The following is a 22585-nucleotide window of genomic DNA, read 5'->3' on the forward strand; positions in this document are numbered from 1 at the left end:
TGGGGGAAGCTTACCCTATCTTAGATTGTCCTTGACATTAACCAAGAGTAGGTAACTTAGATCCCTCCAGAACTCTCCATCCATACCAACCAATATGCCATTGATCAGGGATTAAGAAAGTTGCAGTTTGCAACTTCTAGAGAGTGCCTGGTTGCTTAACGGTGGCCTATACTGAAAGAGCATGTGTCTTTTCTGAAAGGACTGCATCCTTCTTTCACACATTACAGTCTGAATTGAAGCATTTCTTTTCCCTATTCATAATAAATAGAATTATTTTCTGCAAAAACAGATGAAGTGCCACAAGTGATGAATGGAGGTTATGCACCTGCATTGCTTTGTTGATATAGAGCCCACAACTGAGAGTACTTGAAGATTTCCACCCTGAACAGCTGAACTGCAAACACTGTTCCAATTCATATAAAATGTGTAAGATAAAAGTTGTTTTAGTTGTGCTCTTTTGTCTGTACAGCTTCATTATTCACAGAAGGATAGACTAAACCTGCTTTGTTTTCCTCATTATAAAGTTAATCTTTGCACTGTAGAGATTAGCGAGGTTATGACACCACTAGCTAAATCTGTCCTTCCCACAGCTCTCTCTGCTAAAGCTGACTGGCAATGATAATTCTTAACCAAACCACCCAAGAATTTGATGCCTGGCTTATTAGGTCAGCAGTGTGATTAGAACTGCCCTGAGCCTCCATCTCCTTGATCACAGGTTAAGGGCCATTGTTAGATAGAACATTTCTCAAGGAATTCCTGCAGCTGACCTGGCTTTGTTGGTCACTGTTGAAGCATTACAGTCAACATTTCAGTTGTTTATTTCTTCTGCATATATGAGGTTGTGTTTAATTTGATTAACATGACTTTTTCATGGCATGTATATGATAGCTTTTAAAATGTGCACTACCAATCGGTTTCTAAATGAACTGAACCAGAGGATCCCAGCATGGATCCTGCAGGAACCCAAACTTACTTTTAAAATCCTAGTATTTTTGATATACATTCATGGATTTACATGAAACACATACATCTTTCTAGCAATTATACATGGACTTCAGGAAATGTGATGCAAATATCCAAATCAGTGTACTTTTGAAGCTGCCATCTATATGTCACCTGTTTAAATATCAAAAGAACTCTAAAGTCCTCAGTCCATTGCACTATAGGAAGTGAATGTTTATCCTTCCAATATTGCAATATCAGTCTTTTTGCTATCAAAATGGCATGGAGGGTGCATTTTCTCTGACCATTTCTTAATTTCCACAGGTCAGACAAATGATTTAAAAGAGTACCAGCAAAGATTAAAGACTTTTTCAGTATAAAATTTATCTGTGCAGTAACCTCTTCCCCAAAAGAAGCAACTGGACATTACCAAAACATATGTTTAAAAGAAGCATTAGCTGTATTGCACTACCAGTAATTAGTTGAATTGGATAATTATATTCATTTGCTCATTTGCTCATTCTTTTCTAATTAGACAATCCCTAATAGATGTGAAACAAATGTTTTGCTGAATAAGACTCAACTAAGATCCATAGCCATGACTGGTAGATGCCAAAGTAGCAGTTCATGGATTAAACATTTTGCGGTGAGACCCACAGGAGTTTCATAAATTCCCAGTGTGCCAACAGGTCCAAAAGGCTGGGGGCACCTGGACCAATCAATAGGATTGGGATAATCAATAAGCTCAAACTTATCAAGGTTCTCTGAGTTCTGCCTGGTAGCTTGGTCCACCATGTTTCCAATCATGACACTGAGGAGTTTTTTTTTCCTTTTTAAAAAGGGAAAGTATACATTTTGGTGTACATTTCTTTAAAGTATACACTCAAAGTATACTTTTTCCATGTTGTCTAAGATGTAACACTGCACAATTTTCAAAAATGTACATTTTAAAATGCACTTGCAATCAGGACAAGCTCTGTCAATAAATGAAACAAAACATTCTTGTACATCCCTTCCAGTCAGAATGAGGTTAATCTGAACCAAGGATCAGACCTGAGACCTTTGTCAGACCTGCAGCATCTGATCGAGCCCAGAATGTTCTTCTCCCTTGCCATAGTCCCTTTCCTTAGAAATTAAGCATGGCTGGCCACATGTTGAAAATAAACCACTGTTGCAATGTGCAAATCACATAAGTTATCATCCTTAGCAACACTTGAGACTATGGACCATAGCTCAGTAGTAGAGCATGGATAGGCCTTCTATGCAACATATTCCAGACTCAATCCCCAGCATTTTTAGATAGGGCTGTGATTGTTTCCTCCCTGAAAATTGCCACCGCCACCCAAAAAGTGCCAGTATGTGAGCTAAACAGACCAGCTATTAGACTCAATGCAGTTAATCATCTGTAAGTATTGACAGCCTGATAGCCATGGCATGGGACCTTGTCATTTAGCTAACCCAATGAAGAAGTTACAGTTGAATGACCTTGTATGCCTCTGAGATATTTCAATGCCTTTTTGAAAAATACCACTTTAGGACATGTTCATTTTTTAAAAATATCACTTAATTAGAATTACAAGTTATGCTAGGGTGTGAACAAAAAAGGAAAATGGCTTTGTGACACAGCATGTACCTTCTAAAATTGGGAGAAATTATTCTATCACATATGGGAAACTGCCTACAACTAAACGGACTGACTCAGAGGTCCCAGGATTCAATGAAGAAGGAACTCAGCTGTATTGTGTAGGATGTATTCCTCAAGGGCTAGAAAGACCCCAGCTTTTGTACCAGTTTTTGATGTCAAAGCTATATATGCATAAGATATTTCTGGAAACTTGTGCACAATGTGCTATCCTTGTAATTGCCTGTAATTTCTTTCACTGTTCCTTCTTAGGTCTGTGTTCACAAAGAACCATCCGACCAGTTAAATTATAGTTACAGTACAACACCTGTAAGGGAATTTGTTTTCTAATGAATAGCTTTGGTGTCTAATTTTGTGCAGAGATTCATAATAAAATGGTGATACAATACTCTGAGTTACTGTTATTTATTGTTCATATTTAGAACACACACACAGAGAGAGAGAGGGGGGGGGAGAGAGAGGGAGGGAGAGAGAGGAATCTAAACTGCTCTATACTGCATCAGACCACTGCTCCATCTTGTCTTGTCCGGGTTTATTGGCACAGACTAGCAGCAGCAATTCAGGGTTTTAGGCAGGAATTTTTCCTGCCCTAGTTGGAGATGCTGGGATTGAACCTGGCACCTTCTTCATGTAAAACATATGCTTTGATACTGAGTCTTGAAGAGGTAGTGGTGCATTTGATGCTCCAAACTTTTTGGACAACAGAAGCACATTTTTCTACCATGACTGACAATTCTTACAGACTGAAGTTTGAGATGTTTGATCCACCATCTGAGTAGGAAACGGATGAATGAGAAAAAAAGTTGATAAGAACAATCAATAAGAGCTACCTCTGATTTTACCTCAATTGTCTCACACACATAAGGTGTATCTTGTCAGGCTCCTTGTTGTTTTCTTTGCAGTTTCTCATCTGCAGCTGAATTCTGTTTTTCCTCTTCTTGGGAAACTACATAGCTTTAGTTATTGCTATAGCTGACATGACATATAGATCCCTTTCTCTATTTTGTGCTGCATTACATCCTCTGCATGAACATTAACAATCTATCCCAGAACACTTATACAACCCAGTGTGATTCTTTTTTAATATGCCATTTGAAGTCACTGTTGCATGCAGTAGAAATCTTGCTGGATATAGTAATCCATAATTGTTATGTTTATTTTGTAGATTGATAATCTTCAAGATAAAACCATTGCTTGAATAAACCTATTATTTATTCCTTGAAGATGCTACAAAGTCTCTACTGTTTGTAGTAGGTGACTGCTAGCAGCTTGAGTTACTTGATTGGTCTTCCTATTGTGGCTTTTGACTTTGGCCTAGTAGAACACACTTTGTAAGGCAGTGTGTGGTTATCACCAGTCCACACCCACCTAGTGTATCTCCCTATATCACTCCAAAGCTTGTCCTGACAGTTAGGGGACCTTCTGGAAAACTATGAGCTATGGTATGAAGCGCTGCAGTAGGTGAAAATAGAGAGCCAAATGTTAGAAGTGCAGAAACACTAATTTTTAGTACAAAAGGTTATGGAATGAATAACCTTATGTCTCCTCTAACAGTTTATTCCAAGTATTTCATTTGCTTCATTTGCATCCATCTCCACCACTTTCTGATCTAATTTACATGCAGAAAAACACAGATAGGCGACTTCTGACTTGCAGCTTGTCATTTCTCTGTGTCCATGCACCAGAAGTTTTAAGTGTCTTATGTCCTTGGGTGCTCCATTTTCTACATGTAAAAATTGCTGCAACTCAGGTGCGAATCCTAGCACTTTTTGATATGCACTGCTGTTGATTAACTGTAATATATTTTTCACTTTATAAAAAGCCCAAGCAGTTGTCGAACAAACATACTGCTTCTATTCTTTGGAGATTAAAAAATATCTCATGTGCGTTCAAGTTCTTTCCAGCTTAATACACTGTTTCTTTTGAAGGATTTGCTTTCCTGAGTTGAACTTTCAGGGCTCAGAACACCTTATCACACTTTCACAAGACCTTCCTTTCAATTTTTTTTTTTTTTTTTAAAGCCAACAGCCTGTCAGGGCTTGCGCCAGTTAAATCCAAGCTCTCAGGGAATTTGTTTTTCTTTTGGCGTCAGATTAGATGTTCAAATGAAGCAGTGTTTTGGGGCTGGGAGTGAATGTCTGTAGAACTCTTAATGAGGCTAATCCCATGGCTGCACATTCCAAGTAGCTAATGGGCGCAAGTTCATTGCTTGCTTTAACATCTCCTGGTCAAAAATGGAATGAATGGCTGGTCTGGTGGGCGGTCATAAGTGTATTATTATTAGTGGAATGATCAGCAGCAGTGGACAACACAAATAGACCAGAGAGAACTTTAGACAGTCACAAATTCGGATGCTCAGGTAAATAGAAATAATAATTGTTATTATTTGGTGGTGGTGTTAGCGTAATAAAAAAATAACTGTTTCAAGGAATTGATGTAGAAGCAGGTTCAACATCCCAGAAATAATGTGTGCATTTACTGTAACTATGTTTTTTGAATTAGTGCTGGAATAATATATAGAATAATGAAGAGCAAAAATGAAATGCTTCAAAAACTTGTTTAATTCCTACAACGCATCATTATTCTCAGAGTTTGCAGACTATTTATAATCTAGCATGAAAATAACTTATTATAGAAATTCCTTACAACATTATGTTTTTCGTTTTGTGCCTTCATTGATAAATAAATAACTAAATTAGTGTAGGCATCCCATGAAAATTATCCTTATCATACTAAATTGTTGACTCAGGATATTTTCTTCTTTGGTGGAAGAGAAAATTATTATTAATAATAATTAATAATAATTGATGATGTACTTGAGTCCAACAGCAACAACAAACAAAGGGTTTTCTAAATTATATAGACTAGGAACTTATTTATTTATTACATTTCCATTCCGCCCTATAGTTCAAAGGGCTCCCTGGGCAGTGTACAATTAAAATGCAGCACAAAACTTAAAAAGTAATATATAAACAGCAAAATCAATACACAGCAGCTCACACCAATTTTAGAATTAATAAAATTGTTACAATTTATACATGGTTGATACATCCATAAAAAAAGTAATGCCCACTTTTACTATTTGGAAATTAATTGAAATTGAATATTAACGAATATTGTGTCTGATCATTCTGATTTGTATTTTATTCTGTTGAAATGGAAGATCATACAATCAACTTTATTTCTCAATACTTGTACATTGACCGTATTATATTTCTTTCTTCTGAGATAGACAGAGAAATACTTTCTTAAAAATTATTCTTTGGACCAAGTGAGGGGAAGAAACAGGGCTGTTGTCCACTTTATGCCTTGCTTGTGGCTTCTATCTTGTCAGTGTTAGAAACAGAAAAATGTTTGATGCAACTAGGTTGTTTTTTTTAGTTGTAATACAGTGTTTCTCATTTTACTCTTTAATTTTTCCTAGTCCAACAAGTAAATTTCTCTGAACTTCTTGTAGGAACAGCTCTTCAATAATATTTAAATGGACAAATTCACTACCGACAACATTAAAATGGTTTTGAATATTTGCATAAGGCCTCAATGTGTATTATAAAATGTGGTTTTAGGGAACAAGTCATTTGAGTAAGTTACAAGCTTCTGAGTAGCTTTAGTAGTGGGAAATGGTTTAGACAGATGTTCAAGGAAGTGCAGCACTTAAATCAATTTTATATTTATCAAAAAATAGCAGCATTCAATCAACTATATATTAAATTACATAAGTGAGCAAATTAAACACAATCAGGCACCAAGTATTCAGCATTTCAAGAAATTATTTGAATTAACCTGTTCCCTTCCCCTAAAATGTAATACTTTCATTAGAGTATTGGGTGTTTCATCATTGGATGGTTTGTGCAGTCTCTAATTAAATATTCTTGCTAAGGCAGCTGTGCATCACTTTATCACTTTGAACTCAAGTTGAATTTCATTTCATTTTTTGGAGCTCATAAAGGTTTGCTAAACTTAAAGAGAAGGGCCACTGCATACAAAATTGAACTGTTAGCTGAAACATGGTCAGTCTTGATCAATTGGGAAAGAGTACTGATACAAATAGGACATACAATGATCATTTTACATATTTTAAACTTCTATTTTGAACACTTGCTATAGGAGCCGCCCAAAGCTTAAAAATTAACTATTCCCTTTACATGAAATCCTAATCCTAACCCTAACCCAGTGCTTACACCACAGCTCACAATGGAATGCTGCTGGTAAGCAAGAGAGAAACAACTCTTTTTTACTATAGAAATGTATTTTAGCTTGCACCACCTCAGTTTCATTCAACCTACAGAAAAGAGCTAATGTGGTATAACGTTTAACTGTTGGAGTGAGACTCAGGAGAGATAGACTGTAATCCCCATTTGGCCATGAAGCTCATTGGATAACTTTCAGCCAATCACTGACTTTCAAGCTAATCTACCTCAAAAGACTGTTGTGAGGTTAAAATGGAGAGGACCATGCACACCATCTTGGACTCTTCAGAATAAACGGAAATGTAACATTAAAAAAGAAAAACAAAAGAGCCAGCAACATAAAGTATACCTATCATTTTTAGAAAACAATACAGAGGGACTGATTAAAAATAATCTGGGTGTTAAACTCATGTTAAAATTTCTACATGCTGCTGTATATATGAGAGATGTATTAATGAAAATCTTTACTTGTGAAAAATTAATATATGGCTTAAAGTATTTTTATGGAACAAATAGCATTCTTTCTAATCAAGGAAATAAGGTTTATTTATTTTATTTATTTATTTATTTATTAAAACATTTCTATGCCGCCCCTTGCCAAGGCCTCGGGGCAGCTTACAACATCAAATACAAAATACATTAAAACAATAACAATTAAAATATATACAGTAAAATAAAATAAGCCGCCCTGGCCGAATAAAATTCAATAATATTAACATTTAAAATGCTGCTTAAATAAAAAGGTCTTCGCCTGGCGCCGAAAAACAAATAACGACGACGCCAGGCGGACCTCTCTGGGGAGCGCATTCCATAACTTAGGCGCCACTGCTGAGAAAGCCCTCCTCCGAGTAGCCACCCTCCTAATTTCCTTCACTGAGGGCTCCCGGAGGAGGGCCTCTCCTGCTGATCTCAAGGGGCGGCTGGGCATATATGGACGTAAGCGCTCCTTCAGGTTTAGTTTTTTTTTTTTTTTTTTAAATGAGAGTTTTGCAAAGGGGACAGTGTGGTATACTGGGAATGATGTGCTCTTAATTCCTATTTTCTCTAAGTATACATGTGGTCTTGGATTCATAGTATAGTCATATGTATGTTTACTCAGAAGTAAGTTCTATTGTGTTCAATAGGTTTAGGATGGCAACCAGAATATCAAAGTTCTGCAACTATAACTAACTTAACATTATTGAGTTGCTAGTTGTTATTGATCACATCGAAATGTTCTTTCTTTCTTTCTTTCTTTCTTTCTTTATGTGCTTATGTTTTATAAATGTATCTATACTGCATTTTGATAACACATGAGAGACAGAAGAAACTCATCTCTAACAGTGAAGCTGTAAGATTAGTTTTTCTCCTAAGGGTAATTTTAAAGACAGTAGTAAGAATTTAGACATTCTGAAGATAGTTATCCTTCCATTTTTCCTTTGTGTTGAATCAACACATTCATCCAAGGCCACATGTGCTTGGACAAGCACGTCTTCATGTGTGAGCATCCTACCTATAATGGCTGAGGGTTTTTACCCCCCGATAACTTTCCCAGAGTGAGCGACTTGTTCACAATAAGAAAAGGCTAGACTTTTGCAGGGGGGTTGTTTTATTTTTTGTTGCTTTTCTGTGTCTCTTCAGGGGATATTGGTGGGTACATTTTTAAAAAAAATCCGTGTGAGCAGACAAGTCATCATATGTGGCGTATGGATTTTTCATTCACACTGAGTTTTGCAGCCTAGTCATCTGAAACAGCTACTGTCACATATCAACCTGTGTTCAGAAAGTATTAGAACATAAAACAGAGGCACATTTCCACTTCAGGGTCTCGTTTTGGGGTTTTTTGGAGGTGCGTTGGGGTTTTTTTGTTTTGTTTTGTTTTTTGTTTTTTTGAAAAGGAACATTAATTAAAAATAACTTTTGAACAACTAAGAATGTGCTTTCTGACAAACCAAATATGTTTGAAAACAGCACAACAAGGTATCATGAGTTTCTACAGATCTACTTTATTTGTTTAACCTTTCTTCCTCTATTTATATTCTTTATTTTCCTAGATTTTTCAGGATGAATTGTCTGATAAACTGTAGTTTCATCACTCAGCTATATAACACCCATCCTAATGCACTGCACAGATTATAATGAGCCTCTGGCTACCTTGTCTTTAAAAAAAGTTAGAGTGTGTTCGGTGCGCTACAGCAATCTAGGACAATTTTTGAAAATTATTGCATAAAAAATAGAAATGGTTTTCTTATAAACTGGAGAAGCTTGATGCTTTCAAAAAACTTTTTATTCATTATCTTTTATTGATTCGGTTAATATTAATGCTGCATGCAATCCATCAGGCCCTGCCAAGACTGCCAGCAGTGTCTGTTAGAGCAATCTCTAAGCTCTGTGGCTCTAGGGCACGGTGTGCTAAAACGTTTCATGGTTTGTTAATACTTACATTGAGCAGCTAGACTGTTACATGGAGTTTTAAAAATTCATCTTTCCTTCTCTCTTTTCAGGCTCAGAAGTCATGGATAGAAAGAGCTTTTTACAAAAGGGAATGTGTACATATCATACCCAGCACCAAAGACCCCCATAGGTAATTGCAGTACTGTTTGCCAATTAACTTGCTGTGTCTATCAGGTTTCACCAGGCCTATTATATTTCATGACAACTTTAACTTTTAATTTCGGTTCATAGAAGGCAGGTTGATTCTAATAATTTGAAAGGCAACGAAGATAGCTAAAGTAAAAATACACACAGTCTCACTTCTGATATTTTCCTTTACTGAGCAAAATATTCAGGTTAGAGAGTTAGCTGTGATGTTGTACAAAAAAGACAAATTATGGCAGATATTAGATACAGTCTAAACTTGAACCAAAGTACCGAAGATTTCCAACACCATGTGAGCAAGCTTTTAGTTACGCTACAGTATTTTTCCATCCTCTCCTTCCCAGAGCACGCTCCTCACACCCATGTGTGAGTGCACACACACACGCGCACACATACACACAGAAAGAATTTGTTCTAGAAGGTGCCCTACCCACCTGAAGGGTCTCTCAACAACCCTGAGTAGAACTGGGGGGTGCATGCAAGGAGAGGTCATCCTTTCCTCCAATCGTGTCTGCTTTCTATATCAGATGATTCAGTGGGACACAACTCAGTTGTGAGTTTACCTTAATCTTGCCTTTGAGAACAACTTGTGACAATTTTGAAATTGCCATTTCTTACTGTTTTCTATGAAAAAAGCATGTTATTTCTTAAAATCTCTTGAAAAATGAAATATTTTTAAGGTCTGTCAGTCTGATGTGGGGAATGTATTTGTTATTCAATTAATTTGGTTTGTTTCTATTCAGGTTTAAGCTACTTGAAATCATTGCAGTATAACCTTTCGACATAATCCTCAAAAAGAGATGAAAAGACAATAATGCCATGATTTCGAGTTAAGTGTGAACTGACTTACAAAGCCTGCTCCTGAGGAGCACTGTGTAATCTGGGGTGGATTTGAGGGTACTCCTGTGCATGTTTCCTTGTGATACTGTTTTTCAGGAAAAGGAGAAACACCAGGAAAGGGTTGAAATAAGAACTAGATTCTTAATTTTGGAGAAATGCAGCTCATCTTGGGGGCAGGGGGTGGGGGAGGTTAACTAGTTGTGTGAATAATATATTCCCAAAGCAAATTAGTTATATTACGTTAGCATTGGCTCACAGCTTGGCAAGTTAAAGGTGTCATTTTATCTCCTTTGAGTTTATAACAAATAAGGCATAGCAAAGTGAAATTCAGGAAGGGTGACCAGGTATCTATGCTTTGGACAACTGGCAAAATGAGACTTGAAATGTTTCCATTCAAGATTTGCAATGGCTGGCTTGAATCTTTGTTGTGCCTAGCAATGCAAGTAACTTTTTTGCTTGATAACACAGGTGTTGCTGTGGACGCCTAATTGGCCAACATGTGGGACTTACTCCAAGTATCTCCATTATTCAGAATGAGAAAAATGAAAGCCGGCTCACTCGAAATGACATCCAGTCAGAGAAATGGTCGATCAACAAGCACACTCAGCTCAGCCCCACTGATGCCTTTGGCACCATTGAGTTCCAAGGAGGGGGTCATTCAAATAAAGCCATGGTAACAATGCCAAATTGTATTCCTTACACCATGAAGTAGGATATATTCCATTTAGCCTGAAGTGCCTGATCTTGCCTAATCTTGTAAACTAAGCAGGGTTGTGCCTGTTTGTAATCTAGATGGGTGACTTAAATGCCATGAACCATCCAGAGAGCTTAGGGTATGGGTGGTATAGAAATGTAATTAATAATAATATTTATAGAAATGTAAATAGCAATAATATTTTTGTCTGTGCTTGTTTTGCTTGTAAGGGATATGCCTGTCTTTGCTGGGCTTGCCATATCACTGACAGGATTATTCTTAATTTTACAGCACAATCACTGTATCTGGCACCTTTCAAAGTTATATAAGCTATATAGACTGAATCCTCCCCAGCAGGAATGTATAGCCCAACATAGGCAGGAGGAAAACAACAGAGGAGAAACAGAAAGAACAAAGGTAGAGCAGGATGGTGTGGGCAAGAACCACATCTCACATGCTCTGTGTGCGAAAGATCTCAGGTGTTTTTATTGATTGATTTTATTTCTAGTCTACCAAATAGTTGACGTTCTCAGGTGCCTCACATAATAAAATGTAAAAAATATATGGTATAAAGAATATAATAGTACATATTCTAAAAACCTAAAAATTCAAAAGAAAAGAAGAGGAGGGGGAAGGGAAGGAAGGGAAGCCCTGCAGTAGTGCAAGATCTAAACAAGTTTTTAAAAACTGAATGAATAATAAGCCTAGAAGAATAAAAAGGCTTTCAACTGGTGCTGGAAACAGCACAAAAAAGGTGCCAGATGAACATCTCTGGGGAGGGAAGTCCACACCCTGTGCATCACCACAGAAAAGACGGAGGCCACTTCTTTGGTAGCCACCCACTTTGCCTCATTTGCTGGGAATACCTCTAAATATGATCTTAAGGTACCAGCAGGTATATAATAGTTAAGATTTTCCTTCAGATAGTCTAGTCCCAAGCTATCTGGGGCTTTGAAGATGAATACCAGAACTTTAAATCGATCCTGGAAATATACGGAAGCCCATGTAGATTTGAAGCACTGGCCTAATACAGTTATAGAATTTGGTTCCCCTTAACTGTCTGGATGCCTTATTTAGGATGAGCAGAAGTTTCTGGACCATTTTCGAAAGCAGCTGGACATACAATGTGTTGCGGTAATCCAAACAAGATAAGTCTAGCTTGGTTATCTCTGTCCAGATTGGTTTGCGGCAGGCATATCAGCCTAATGGACAAAAAGTGATCTGTACCACCAAGACCACATGTGCCTCCAGTGTTGCTGCTTGTTTATTTGGCTGCAGCTGGCACTGCAGAACATGCAGAGCCAGGTTTTGCGCTAGATTATCCTTCCAGCTCTGCTCCTGGGGCTGGAAAGTTACTAATACTCAGACTAGACAGACAAACAGTATGGCTCAGTTCGGGGCAGCTTCCTGGGTAGATTTGATCAGAGCGTGAGGTAAATCATATTCTCCTTTACAGAGAGAGAGAGAGGAAGGAAACCAATACTTTGCTAGCATTTTCAGCCATGTCTCTCCATTCTTTCACCTTCTACACTGTACATTGTAAGTAAGGTTTCCGCCTGTTCCCCAATATTTTCTAAAATCATAAGGTGAGCCCTCATACAATAAAAGAATATGTTCCATTTTACATTGAACTCACGTCCCTGTCTTTGTTAAATACCTTAAGGTATTTCACACTGTAGATAAGTAGACAGCCTGGTTTGTTGAGATACATTTGGGTCATAATAAGGAAATAATATGACCAGTAGGACTAGATCCTGGAACTGATTTTTTTAAAAGGACACTTTTATGTTTTTTCAGTTTTGCTGGCAAGTGAAAATCAGGACAAGTTTTCTGCTTTTTGCAATAATCAAATCTAGCAAATATGGCTTGTTTATTAAAATGGACAGCCATCTGGGAGGGATGGTTTAGCTCAGAATACTGCACTGAGCAGGGGTTGGACCCAATGGCTCTTTTGGCCCCTTCCAACTCTAATGCTTTATGATTCTATGCCAGTTATGCTTCTCTAGTACAGAACAACCAACAGCTTCAGTCTGCAGTGCAGTGAACTGCATTAATTGAAGAAGAGGAGAAAAGTCTTTGTTGTCAGACATCCAAGGAAAACATCAGGCACTTTTAGATACCAGTGCAACTATAAAACAGGATGCCGTCTCTGTGTATGACTTCAGAGTCTTTCAGCTTATCGCAGAAAAAGTAATTTGTTCTTGCTACCAAAAGACACTTTGCAAGTATATTTATTTTGTCAGCACCAGCATTTTGCTTACCCTGCAGTATATGTGTCCTGATGCTATTAAGCACTAATAATGCCTGCGTCCAGAATAAGGACATCTGCTCTTGTAAAGTCAATTTCTACTGCAGATATCCATGGAAGACAAGCAGCCAATTTGGTGCTCTAAGTTCCTCTTGTAAAATGCATCATTCCTTTGAAGATTGAGAACCTTTCCTCGTTCATTGTGCATGGCCACTGAGTGTGCTACCTTCCTGGAATATGGTATACATTATTAATGCCAGCTAGGGATGGGTTAATACACTGAGAAACTTGACCCATATGCCCTCAACAGATTTTTGGCACCCTGCTGGTTCAAGAGCTGGCACCCCCTGGATCTGGTGAGAGGTCTGTAGCATCCCCTTTTAAAGTGAGCCATTATTTACAATTTTAAGAGAGGGAAATTTATGCATAATCTTCACGTTATGGAAGATTACTGGCATTACAAGCAAAAAATAGACAAATTTTGAACCACTTTAAAGGAGAAAGGTCACATGCTGGCTCAGCTCACATAAGAGCAAGCTGGCACCGGCACTGGGGTGAGAAACTGAAATCTGGGGGTCTAAGCCAGGCCGATCAGCCAGATTTTGACCCCTCTACCAGAAAATTCACACATCCCTAGCTCCAGCAGATAAAGCAACCACCCCCAACTGGCTTTGCCCAGTTGCAACTGTGCATGTGTATCACAGGTGGGTCTTGTAATTTATGCTTTGGATTGATAAGAGAAGCAGACTGAAGCCCATATAGACTGTAGTCTGCCCATTACTAGACAAAGTACTCAGATTGAGGTACTGAATATTTATTGTTTATTTATAAAATATTGAGGAATTGCCCTTCTCAGGGCAACCCCTTAACAACCACATTAGCCTCTTTACAAAGTAGCCCCATGCAAGGATAATGCCACCTTCAAACTACAGATCAAATCCAATTCAATTTCCAATTCATAAATTAAAGAACCAAGCAGACAGAATTTGTGAACTATTCAGTTGTGTTTAAAACAAAATGAAATATCAGACTAGCTCAGCCAAATCATCCTTATCCTAAAACCATATGGGTAAGGTGAGGAATGAGGCCCACCTGGGCTCCAACCCTGGCTTAGTCTTTTCTTCACTCTTTGTCAGCCAGTCAGGACAAAGAAAAGATCTCACTGTAAAGGCAAGGGAACTGCCAGAGGGGCAAATTCAAATTGGTCATCTGGGAGAACCTGAGAAGGTATCTTTCAGATGATTTCCACACTACCATTTACTATTTACATAAGCTACAGACTAAAGCAGCCATTGCTTACAATCAATCTCTGTCTCTGTCTCTCTGTCTCTGTCTCTCTCCCGTGGCTATTTACTAGTATTATTATTGAATAGATACAGTGGTCAGCTATGGTTCTTAAAGCACCCCCCCCACCCCATGCTAGAGTCCCATTTCAGATCAGGGACCCTTACTTTCCTTAGACAAAAAATGGGACAGGTAGAGAGACAGATGATACTAGATGCAAATTTAAAGTGATATCTGTTTGTCCCGAGGCTATGAGGACAGTGAGGTATAGAAAAAGAGTCAGCCTGTGACCCACTGAAATGTGCATTTGGGTGCTGGCACGGGTTATGTCCTTTCTTCAGAAGAACAGGATGAGACAATCTATTCACTGGTTAAAATCATCTGCTTTGAAATGTTAATTTAAACACTTTGTGTCTTTCAAAGGCAATGTAAAGTGGGCATGTTATTATTTGGCATAGAAGTATAAAAGCAAGCGCTTGAACAATTAACACTTTTGATTAAAAAATACTGAAAACTTTTTGGAAAAAAAAACCAGTTCCAAATGCACCAGATAGCTAGCTTACTAGCTGGGAGTAGTTTCACCAACTATATCCTACCAGTTCTTTAATGGTTACTCTGGCTGCCAATTTGGACATAATCCAGTGCTGGTACTTGCCTGCAAGACCTTAAAATAACTTGATACTAGGTACCTAAAGGACTGCCTTGGATGATGTGAACATCACAAACATAGGATTCAGCATCTGAATCTCTCTTCGGCGTCTTCATCATCCAAGGCTAGGTGTTCTAGCTAAAGGGAAGGACTTCTTGGTTGTGGCACCTTCCTATGAAATGTTCTTCTTCCTCCCCAGGAAGGCGCAGACCTTGCTCCACCTGTATTGTCTGTTCACTGGCAAGCAAAAGACAATTCACAAAACATGCTGCCTTGAATGTTTATGCTGCTGTTCTGCTTTTAATTGTGATGACATTATTTTGTACAACTGTTTTGTTAGATACTTTTACTTAAGCGTAGCTGAAAGATTTTTTTTACATAAATAAGTAATTTCATTTTCTAATGTGTACATGACATACAATGCTTTCCCAGCACTTCCTAGGATTTTCTAGGCTATACTTTCAGGACTGTACTACAAACCTCCCTCAAAATGTAATGACGTTAAAGTGTAGCTTGTGATGCTCTGCAGAATAGCTGCTAATTGGCAAAGCTAATGAATCACTTTCATGCCTATAAAGAAGCTCACTTGGACATAAACCTGATGCCAGCTACTTACAAAGTAAAAGATGCAGGATTTTCATCTAGAATAGACTAGCAAATGGAATTTGCCCACATTGCAAACATCAAAAAGTTATTCTTTTGATTCAGATGGTGATAAAATTCCATTTGAGGCTCTAAAGACAACCTTCCTTGAACCCAGCAAGTAGCATGACAAGCTACTTTCTGTTATGATACTACACGAGGAATATGGTTTTCTTACATGTCAAAATCTTACAGCAGCTCTTCATTCTTGCTGTAGCTTATTAACCTTGATTATGCTGTGTCAAGGACTCCCGCTGCCAACGGCTTTTAACTGAAGTGCTGCAGGCATTAAAAGATTGTAATGTCCTAGAAAAACAGTACAGGTCCGGCACTTGCTCCACTAGGATACTAGAATGAATTCCTTTTATATTTTATACTTTCTGTGACAGCTACAGTGTTTTTAAAGAGTTATTATTACAGCTAGATATCATGTGCTGAACCCACTCTTCCATTACAATTCAGTTTGTAAATTTGAAGGTGTCATATTGCATTCATTATTTTTCTTGTCCCATAAATAGTAGCATTTGCTGGTGCTACAAGGATTTACTTGTAGCTGCTACAAGCAGGCCATTATCTTTAAGAACAACTGTTCCGTAACTGTCCATTTTGGTGGGAAGCCTCTCTTGTGGCTTAGGCTCCAGTCCTATCCATCCCAGTTCATCTGCTTCTGATTCACTGCAAACCACAATGCCAGTTTTTCAATGTAGAAACAGATCCCTAGTTTTTCTCCTACATTACCTTTTCAACAAGATAAAGAAATATAGTTGTCGCTTCCAGGTGTAACAATAAGCAGTGTTTTGTTTTTAAGTCTGCAAACTTCAGATTCATGTATTCCTATCTCCCTCTCCATCTACCTCACAGCAATAAAGAGGAGCTCAGAATCTTGCCCTTTTGTTTTCAGTTGACTATACGTAATATTATATCCAAACGTTAAACTGTGGTTAATCTTAATAATGATTTGTTCAAATACAATAACTTCACATTTGAAGTCAACTCCTTTCAGTAAATCATTATGAAGACTAACTGATGGGCATGCTGCAGTTAGTTAAAAGTGAAAGCAGAATATTCTAAACTTCTCTTTATGCAAAAACCAACATAATATTGTTATGTTTATAAACAAAAAGCAATATTTTCACTCCTATTCAAGTTCTTTTTTCCCTTCAATCACTTTATAATAGAGTTCCTGCTTGCAGAATTATTCAAATTAGTCCTTAACAAAATGACTGGGTTTGCATGGCCTGGAAACCCATGATGGGTAACCAGTCAAAGTGGATTTTTATGTTGTGTGACTCTGCACTGCTTCCAGCAAGCTTGTTACAGTGCAACAATCCACCCAGACAATCCACGGCTTGTTCTAGGGATTGTTGGAAGTACAATGGGTGATCATGTCATGCAAACCCATCCTGATCAGCACCAACACTTCCTTGACCTGCTTGCCAAGTTCACCCAGAGCACCATAAATGAAAGCTAATCCAGTTGTGCCCAAGAGGCACTTTGGAGAGATTATCACTGGCTTAGCCATCCAGCTGTGTGACCCATTTCTGTTTACCACTGCACCCCCCCACACACACGCACTTTTTCCTTTTGGGGGGGGATGATCTCTGCCAATGATAAGGATATATGCATCCATTAAAACTATATATGTATTTTCCCATGCAATCAAGCAAACCACCTGCATAGCCCTCTGAAATACCCCGTCTTGAAAGAAACACTTCGTTTTGATATTGAAATCCTATGCTCCCATAAACAATGTGGGAAAGCTTCCCCCTCCAACTTTTAATAATAACTAAAATATTAGCACACATTTCTGATACCTAATAAAGAAAATAGTTTTTGATTTTGTTTTTAAGGATGGTGAATTAGTGACTGCTGTTCCAATATGTGCACTGGGCACAATTGGAAGGGCTAACAGATAATGAAACATTGTGAAGGAAAATAGTTGCAGCAACAACTAAAAAACAGCTGCAAGCGGGACAAGATATGGAGACAAGCTGGGTGGCTGCACCAACTCCCCTGGGATACCTCGTGGCGGACTGCATGGGAGCAAGGAACCTGCTGTGAGCCTGATTTTCTCTTGGGTGCACCATCGGTTGTTCCATGAACAAGCCACTCCGCAAAGCTTATTTGCAAGGGACATTGTTGTGTTGTTCAAAATTACCCACTGTGTTCCCAGGTTTCAGCTTCAGATTGATCACATAACACAGATGTTGTTCCAGGGGAATCCCGCTATTTCATTCTGGCACAATTGCAGAAAGAAAGCTACCTGTTCTTGGTAGAATTATTGCCCTTGTAGATTAGGAAATGTAACCTTAGTTATATACCTTGCAAGGGCACACCTGATATCCAATCTTCAGTACACAAGAAATGTTCTTTGCATATTTATCTCAGCCACGTATCTGTGCAAATCCAAATCCAGAATATGTTACCTCATCTGATTAATCACTTTTCCTTGGTGCTGCAATAACAGGAAGGCAGGATGAATTCAAATCTCACGGTCTACCTGGTAACAGAATTAATCCAACCACTAGTCTTTGCTAGCTTGGAAAGTGCTGGACAATTTCCAAAGAATAGCTTGATCCAGTGTGCTTTCATCCTAAGATTTACCAAAGATACTGACTTTACTTGGTCGCTGCTTCTAACAAGGAAGACTGTGCTATACAGAACTTGGAATATTATTCTAGGGAATTGATTTTGGATGGTCTCAGTCATTTGCAAATTCATACAGCCGCATATTGGACTTCCATCAAGCAGTTTCCCCAAAGCCTTTACCTGGTAAACTATGAATTCACATGGGGTTAATTTGCCTACTTTATACAAACGTAATTTAATTGGTCCTCTGATGCTTTGGCCTACATTTTCATTGGCTGGTGCCACATGGATTTTAAAGAATACTGAGCTGGTGAAATGATCCCAAAATACTTGTTAATTCGATCTGTAAGTTTCACAGTTTTTTGGATCCAGCGCTATGTGAACATTTCATAAGATGTTCATGTGTTATTGTCTTATAATTATATGTAGTGCTATAGCTTTGATAGCCTAGAACATTTTCTGTAATACTTTATGCAGCCCTCTAGCATCAAATTGATAGGTTTATTGTCTACTTTTCAATTTCTTGCTTTTGTTTCAAATCAATATCTTTCATTCTATAGTATGTGCGTGTGTCTTTTGACACAAAACCCGATCTCCTTCTACACTTGATGACCAAGGAATGGCAGCTTGAGCTACCCAAGCTTCTAATCTCTGTGCATGGAGGTCTCCAGAATTTTGAACTTCAGCCAAAGCTCAAGCAAGTCTTTGGGAAAGGCCTCATTAAAGCTGCTATGACAACTGGAGCATGGATATTTACTGGCGGAGTTAACACAGGTAATTGAAAATTGGCAGAGGGAATCCCTGGGGCCATCTCAGCAAAAAAAAAAAAAAAATCACTTTGATAAGAAACTGATAGATTCCTGTTACAGCATTTGAAGAAAGGAGTAGTACTATGTCCATTTATTACATTTCTATCCTGCCCTTTCTCATACCAACATTTCACATTTAATTTACATTTTTTTAATTAAGATTTTCACAGCAGGGCTTGCTCAAAGGTTGAGGTTCTCTCTCCTCCCTTTCCACCAGACATGACCCTCCCTAGCACTGCTTTTTGCATTGCGATGGTCCCGATCTGGATTGTCTCCCCGTACCACCACACACACACACCATTCATTTTTTTTAAATTTCTGTGTTAACAGAAAACACACATTTAACATCACATTTAGTTCAGTCCAATGGGACGAGCATACATGGCATTTCTGCATGCCCTTTAGTGTAGGTACCGCCATGTCCCAGGCTCTTTCAGATCAAACAGCAGAAACTAGCTGAAAGGGATAGGAAATCCCTGAAGCTGTGGGTGCTTGAATACAACTCCAGCTAGTTATTTTTGAAAACCTGTAAAGAGAATTACTTTTTGAAAATCCTAAGCTAAAGTGAGTGTCATTGAACTTGGGCATGATCAAAGTCTGACCAAGTATAGTTCTGTTCTGAGAGCTCTGCTCACATTCTGGTTCGTGAGAGCATAACCCCCTTCAGCCAGCACAACTCCAGCATGGCAAAGTGAGGGACGAAAAATGCCGCAGCAGGGCATGCTGGTGTGCAGGGTGCAGGACCAGCATGTCTAAGGATGCTGGGCAGGAAAAGGGCGCACGATTGGTTATTTGCACCAATGGCGAGACAGGGCTTTAGCTGAAAAGGCATGTCCTTCCCATTCATAAGAGAAGTTTGCATTATGCTGTCACCCTTTTTCTATGTGTTAAAGTTTGATCAATTTAATTCATTGTAAGCCAATTTGATGGTGTTTTAGCAAATAAGGCAACATATATTTATCTAGTATTAACATGCATATAAAATCAGGTTGTTCATGACGTTTACTTTTCTGCATGAGTTATAATTTTGGTTCAAACCCCTGCCCTGCCTCTATGCTGAGGTTTTTACTGAGACTGGTCCTTATATGAGCTGGTCCTTCTCTGTCTCCAGTTCCCCCTCCTTTTCTCATAGCCAAGTGGCAGAAAGTGCATCTCCTGGATGTTCCCATGTTGGTTCAAAAATAGGCTTTATTGGATAAAACAAAGGAGTAGCAGGAGATAAATGGCTGGTAGTTTCCCTCTGTGTGCACAGAGCTTTTGTGTGCAGAAAATGGGTGACTGTCCCACCTGCATAATTTATTCATGAAACACACGAGTGTTTCACAATATCTCTCACTTTGGAATGTGGCAGGAGTATTTGACAATATGTCACAAAATTTGGTAGTCTGTGTGCTTAAAAAAAACCCCCACAAAATTCCAGAACTCTGGAAGGGGAAGGGCTTCCTTGAGGTGCCCACCTCCACCATCTATGGATCAGCCTCTATACTGAAGTCTGCCTGGCACCAAACCTGTAATCTTTTTAAGTGCCCTTTTTGCTGAAGGTTTTAGAGACTTACTCAGCTGTCAGGGGCTTGAGAGGATTATCCATCCCAAGTAATTTTATTTTATTTTTTACAAGTAAGTTTTACTGTGATTTTTAGCTCTTTTAAATTTATTTTAATATTTTTATGAGATTTGTATTGTATTCCTTTATTTGTATAGATTGTTGTAAACTGCCCAGAGAGCTTTGACTATGGGGAAGTATAGAAATTATAATAGCAACAATAATAGCAACTCCTGGCAACAATAAAGGTAAAGGTGTAGCTATATGCTGCTATTGCACTAAGGTTATTCTTTTATTTTTAATGGGGTTATTATTTTCTAAATTTTCATAGTCCATATGCACAGCATAACAGTAAGACAGGGCTGCACTCTCATATTCATTTCATAAGATGGATGAATACTTGAAGGTCCTCTATTCTATTTTTTATCACATGCTTGCATTTCCTTTCAGGAGTCATTCGGCACGTTGGTGATGCACTGAAAGACCATGCTTCCAAATCTAGGGGGAAGATCTGCACCATTGGAATAGCTCCCTGGGGGATTGTAGAAAACCAGGAGGATCTGATTGGCAAGGATGTAAGTTTCTGACTTTTCTCAGCATCTTGTTTTGGTAGTGTGTTTTGGATGTGGCATGACTAATATCCACACTATATTATAAACAATGCCAGTGTGGCGTAGTGGTTAAGAGCCTGGGACTGGGACTCAGGCGATCCGGGTCTGAGTCCCCGCTCGGCCATGGAGCCACCTGGGTGACTTTGGGCCAGTCACAGACTCTCAGCCCAACCCACCTCACAGGGTTCTTGTTGTGGGGATAAGACGGAGGAGGAGAATGATGTAAGCTGCCTTGAGCCCTTTGTAGGAAAAAGGCAGGATGTAAATCGCAATATAAATAAATAAATAAATAAATAAATAAATAAATAAATAAATAAATAAATATAAAAGTAAAACAAAAAGAAGTTCATTTAATATAATACATTTATGGGAGCATCTAGTTGTAATTTCAACAGAATGAAAGATATAAAAGGAAAGAAAATCTGTGTTTAACTTTTTATACTATTTAAAGACAGCCTTATATTATTATTAGTCCTTTCAGAGTTAAACAATGGAATTCACTGCCACAAGAAGTAGTGATGGCCACCAATTTGGACAACTTTAAAAGGGGATGGGACAAATTCATGGAGGAGAAGGCTACGGATCCCCTCCTTTTTTCTTCTCTGCTATCTGTTGATGACACTATTATTTTCCCTGGGTGTCATTTTGGATAATACCTTTGCTTACTGCATGTCATGAAAGCATTGTGAACATTTTTGTCAGCAGCAGCAGCAACCAAATTAGGAAACTAGTAACATGAAAACATCACAAACCAGAGCAAAACCTATTGGGAGGGGAAGAAAGGAAGAAGAAAGCACATCATAACCGTTGCACTTTTGGTGGCAGGTCAGTAGGGTATTTTGTGTCTCGCTATGGCCTTTTGACAAAGATTGAGAATGTCCATTTACCTTCATAACAACTATGTTGTAGCTAGTTGCGAAGTCGCATCCGACCCATTGCGACCCCATGGACAACATTCCTCCAGGCCTTCCTGTACATCATCCTCCGGAGTTCACTCAAGCTCACACCGACTGCTTCAGTGACTCCATCTAGCCACCTCACTCTCTGCCATCCCCTTCTACTTTTGCCATCTATTGTTCCCAGCATTAGGCTCTTCTCCAGGGAGTCCTTCCTTCTCATTAGGTGGCCAAAGTATTTGAATTTCATCTTCACTATCTGGCCTTCTAAAGAGCAGTCAGGGTTGATCTCCTCTAGGACTGACTGGTTTGATCGCCTTGCGGTCCAAGGGACTTGCAGGAGTCTCCTCCAGCACCATAGTTCAAAGGCCTCAATTCTTTGGTGCTCAGCCTTCCTTATGGTCCAGCTTTCACAGCCATACATTTCAA

The 22585-nt window shown here is 38.6% G+C and overlaps 1 protein-coding gene across 4 annotated transcripts in view; it reads left to right on the top strand.

The window, feature by feature from the left end:
• TRPM3 (transient receptor potential cation channel subfamily M member 3) overlaps positions 1 to 22585 on the top strand; it is a 372035-nt gene that overhangs the window by 232591 nt on the left and 116859 nt on the right. For all 4 annotated transcript variants that reach the window (XM_044446645.1, XM_044446646.1, XM_044446647.1 and 1 more), the window contains exons 2-5: positions 9258 to 9337; positions 10660 to 10864; positions 18858 to 19071; positions 21100 to 21224. In XM_044446645.1, the coding sequence (XP_044302580.1) occupies positions 9258 to 9337; positions 10660 to 10864; positions 18858 to 19071; positions 21100 to 21224 (624 nt within the window). The remainder of the gene's footprint in view (positions 1 to 9257; positions 9338 to 10659; positions 10865 to 18857; positions 19072 to 21099; positions 21225 to 22585) is intronic.

Source organism: Varanus komodoensis, unplaced genomic scaffold, assembly GCF_004798865.1.
Source record: "Varanus komodoensis strain SLA01 unplaced genomic scaffold, ASM479886v1 scaffold5, whole genome shotgun sequence".
NCBI lineage: Eukaryota > Metazoa > Chordata > Lepidosauria > Squamata > Varanidae > Varanus > Varanus komodoensis.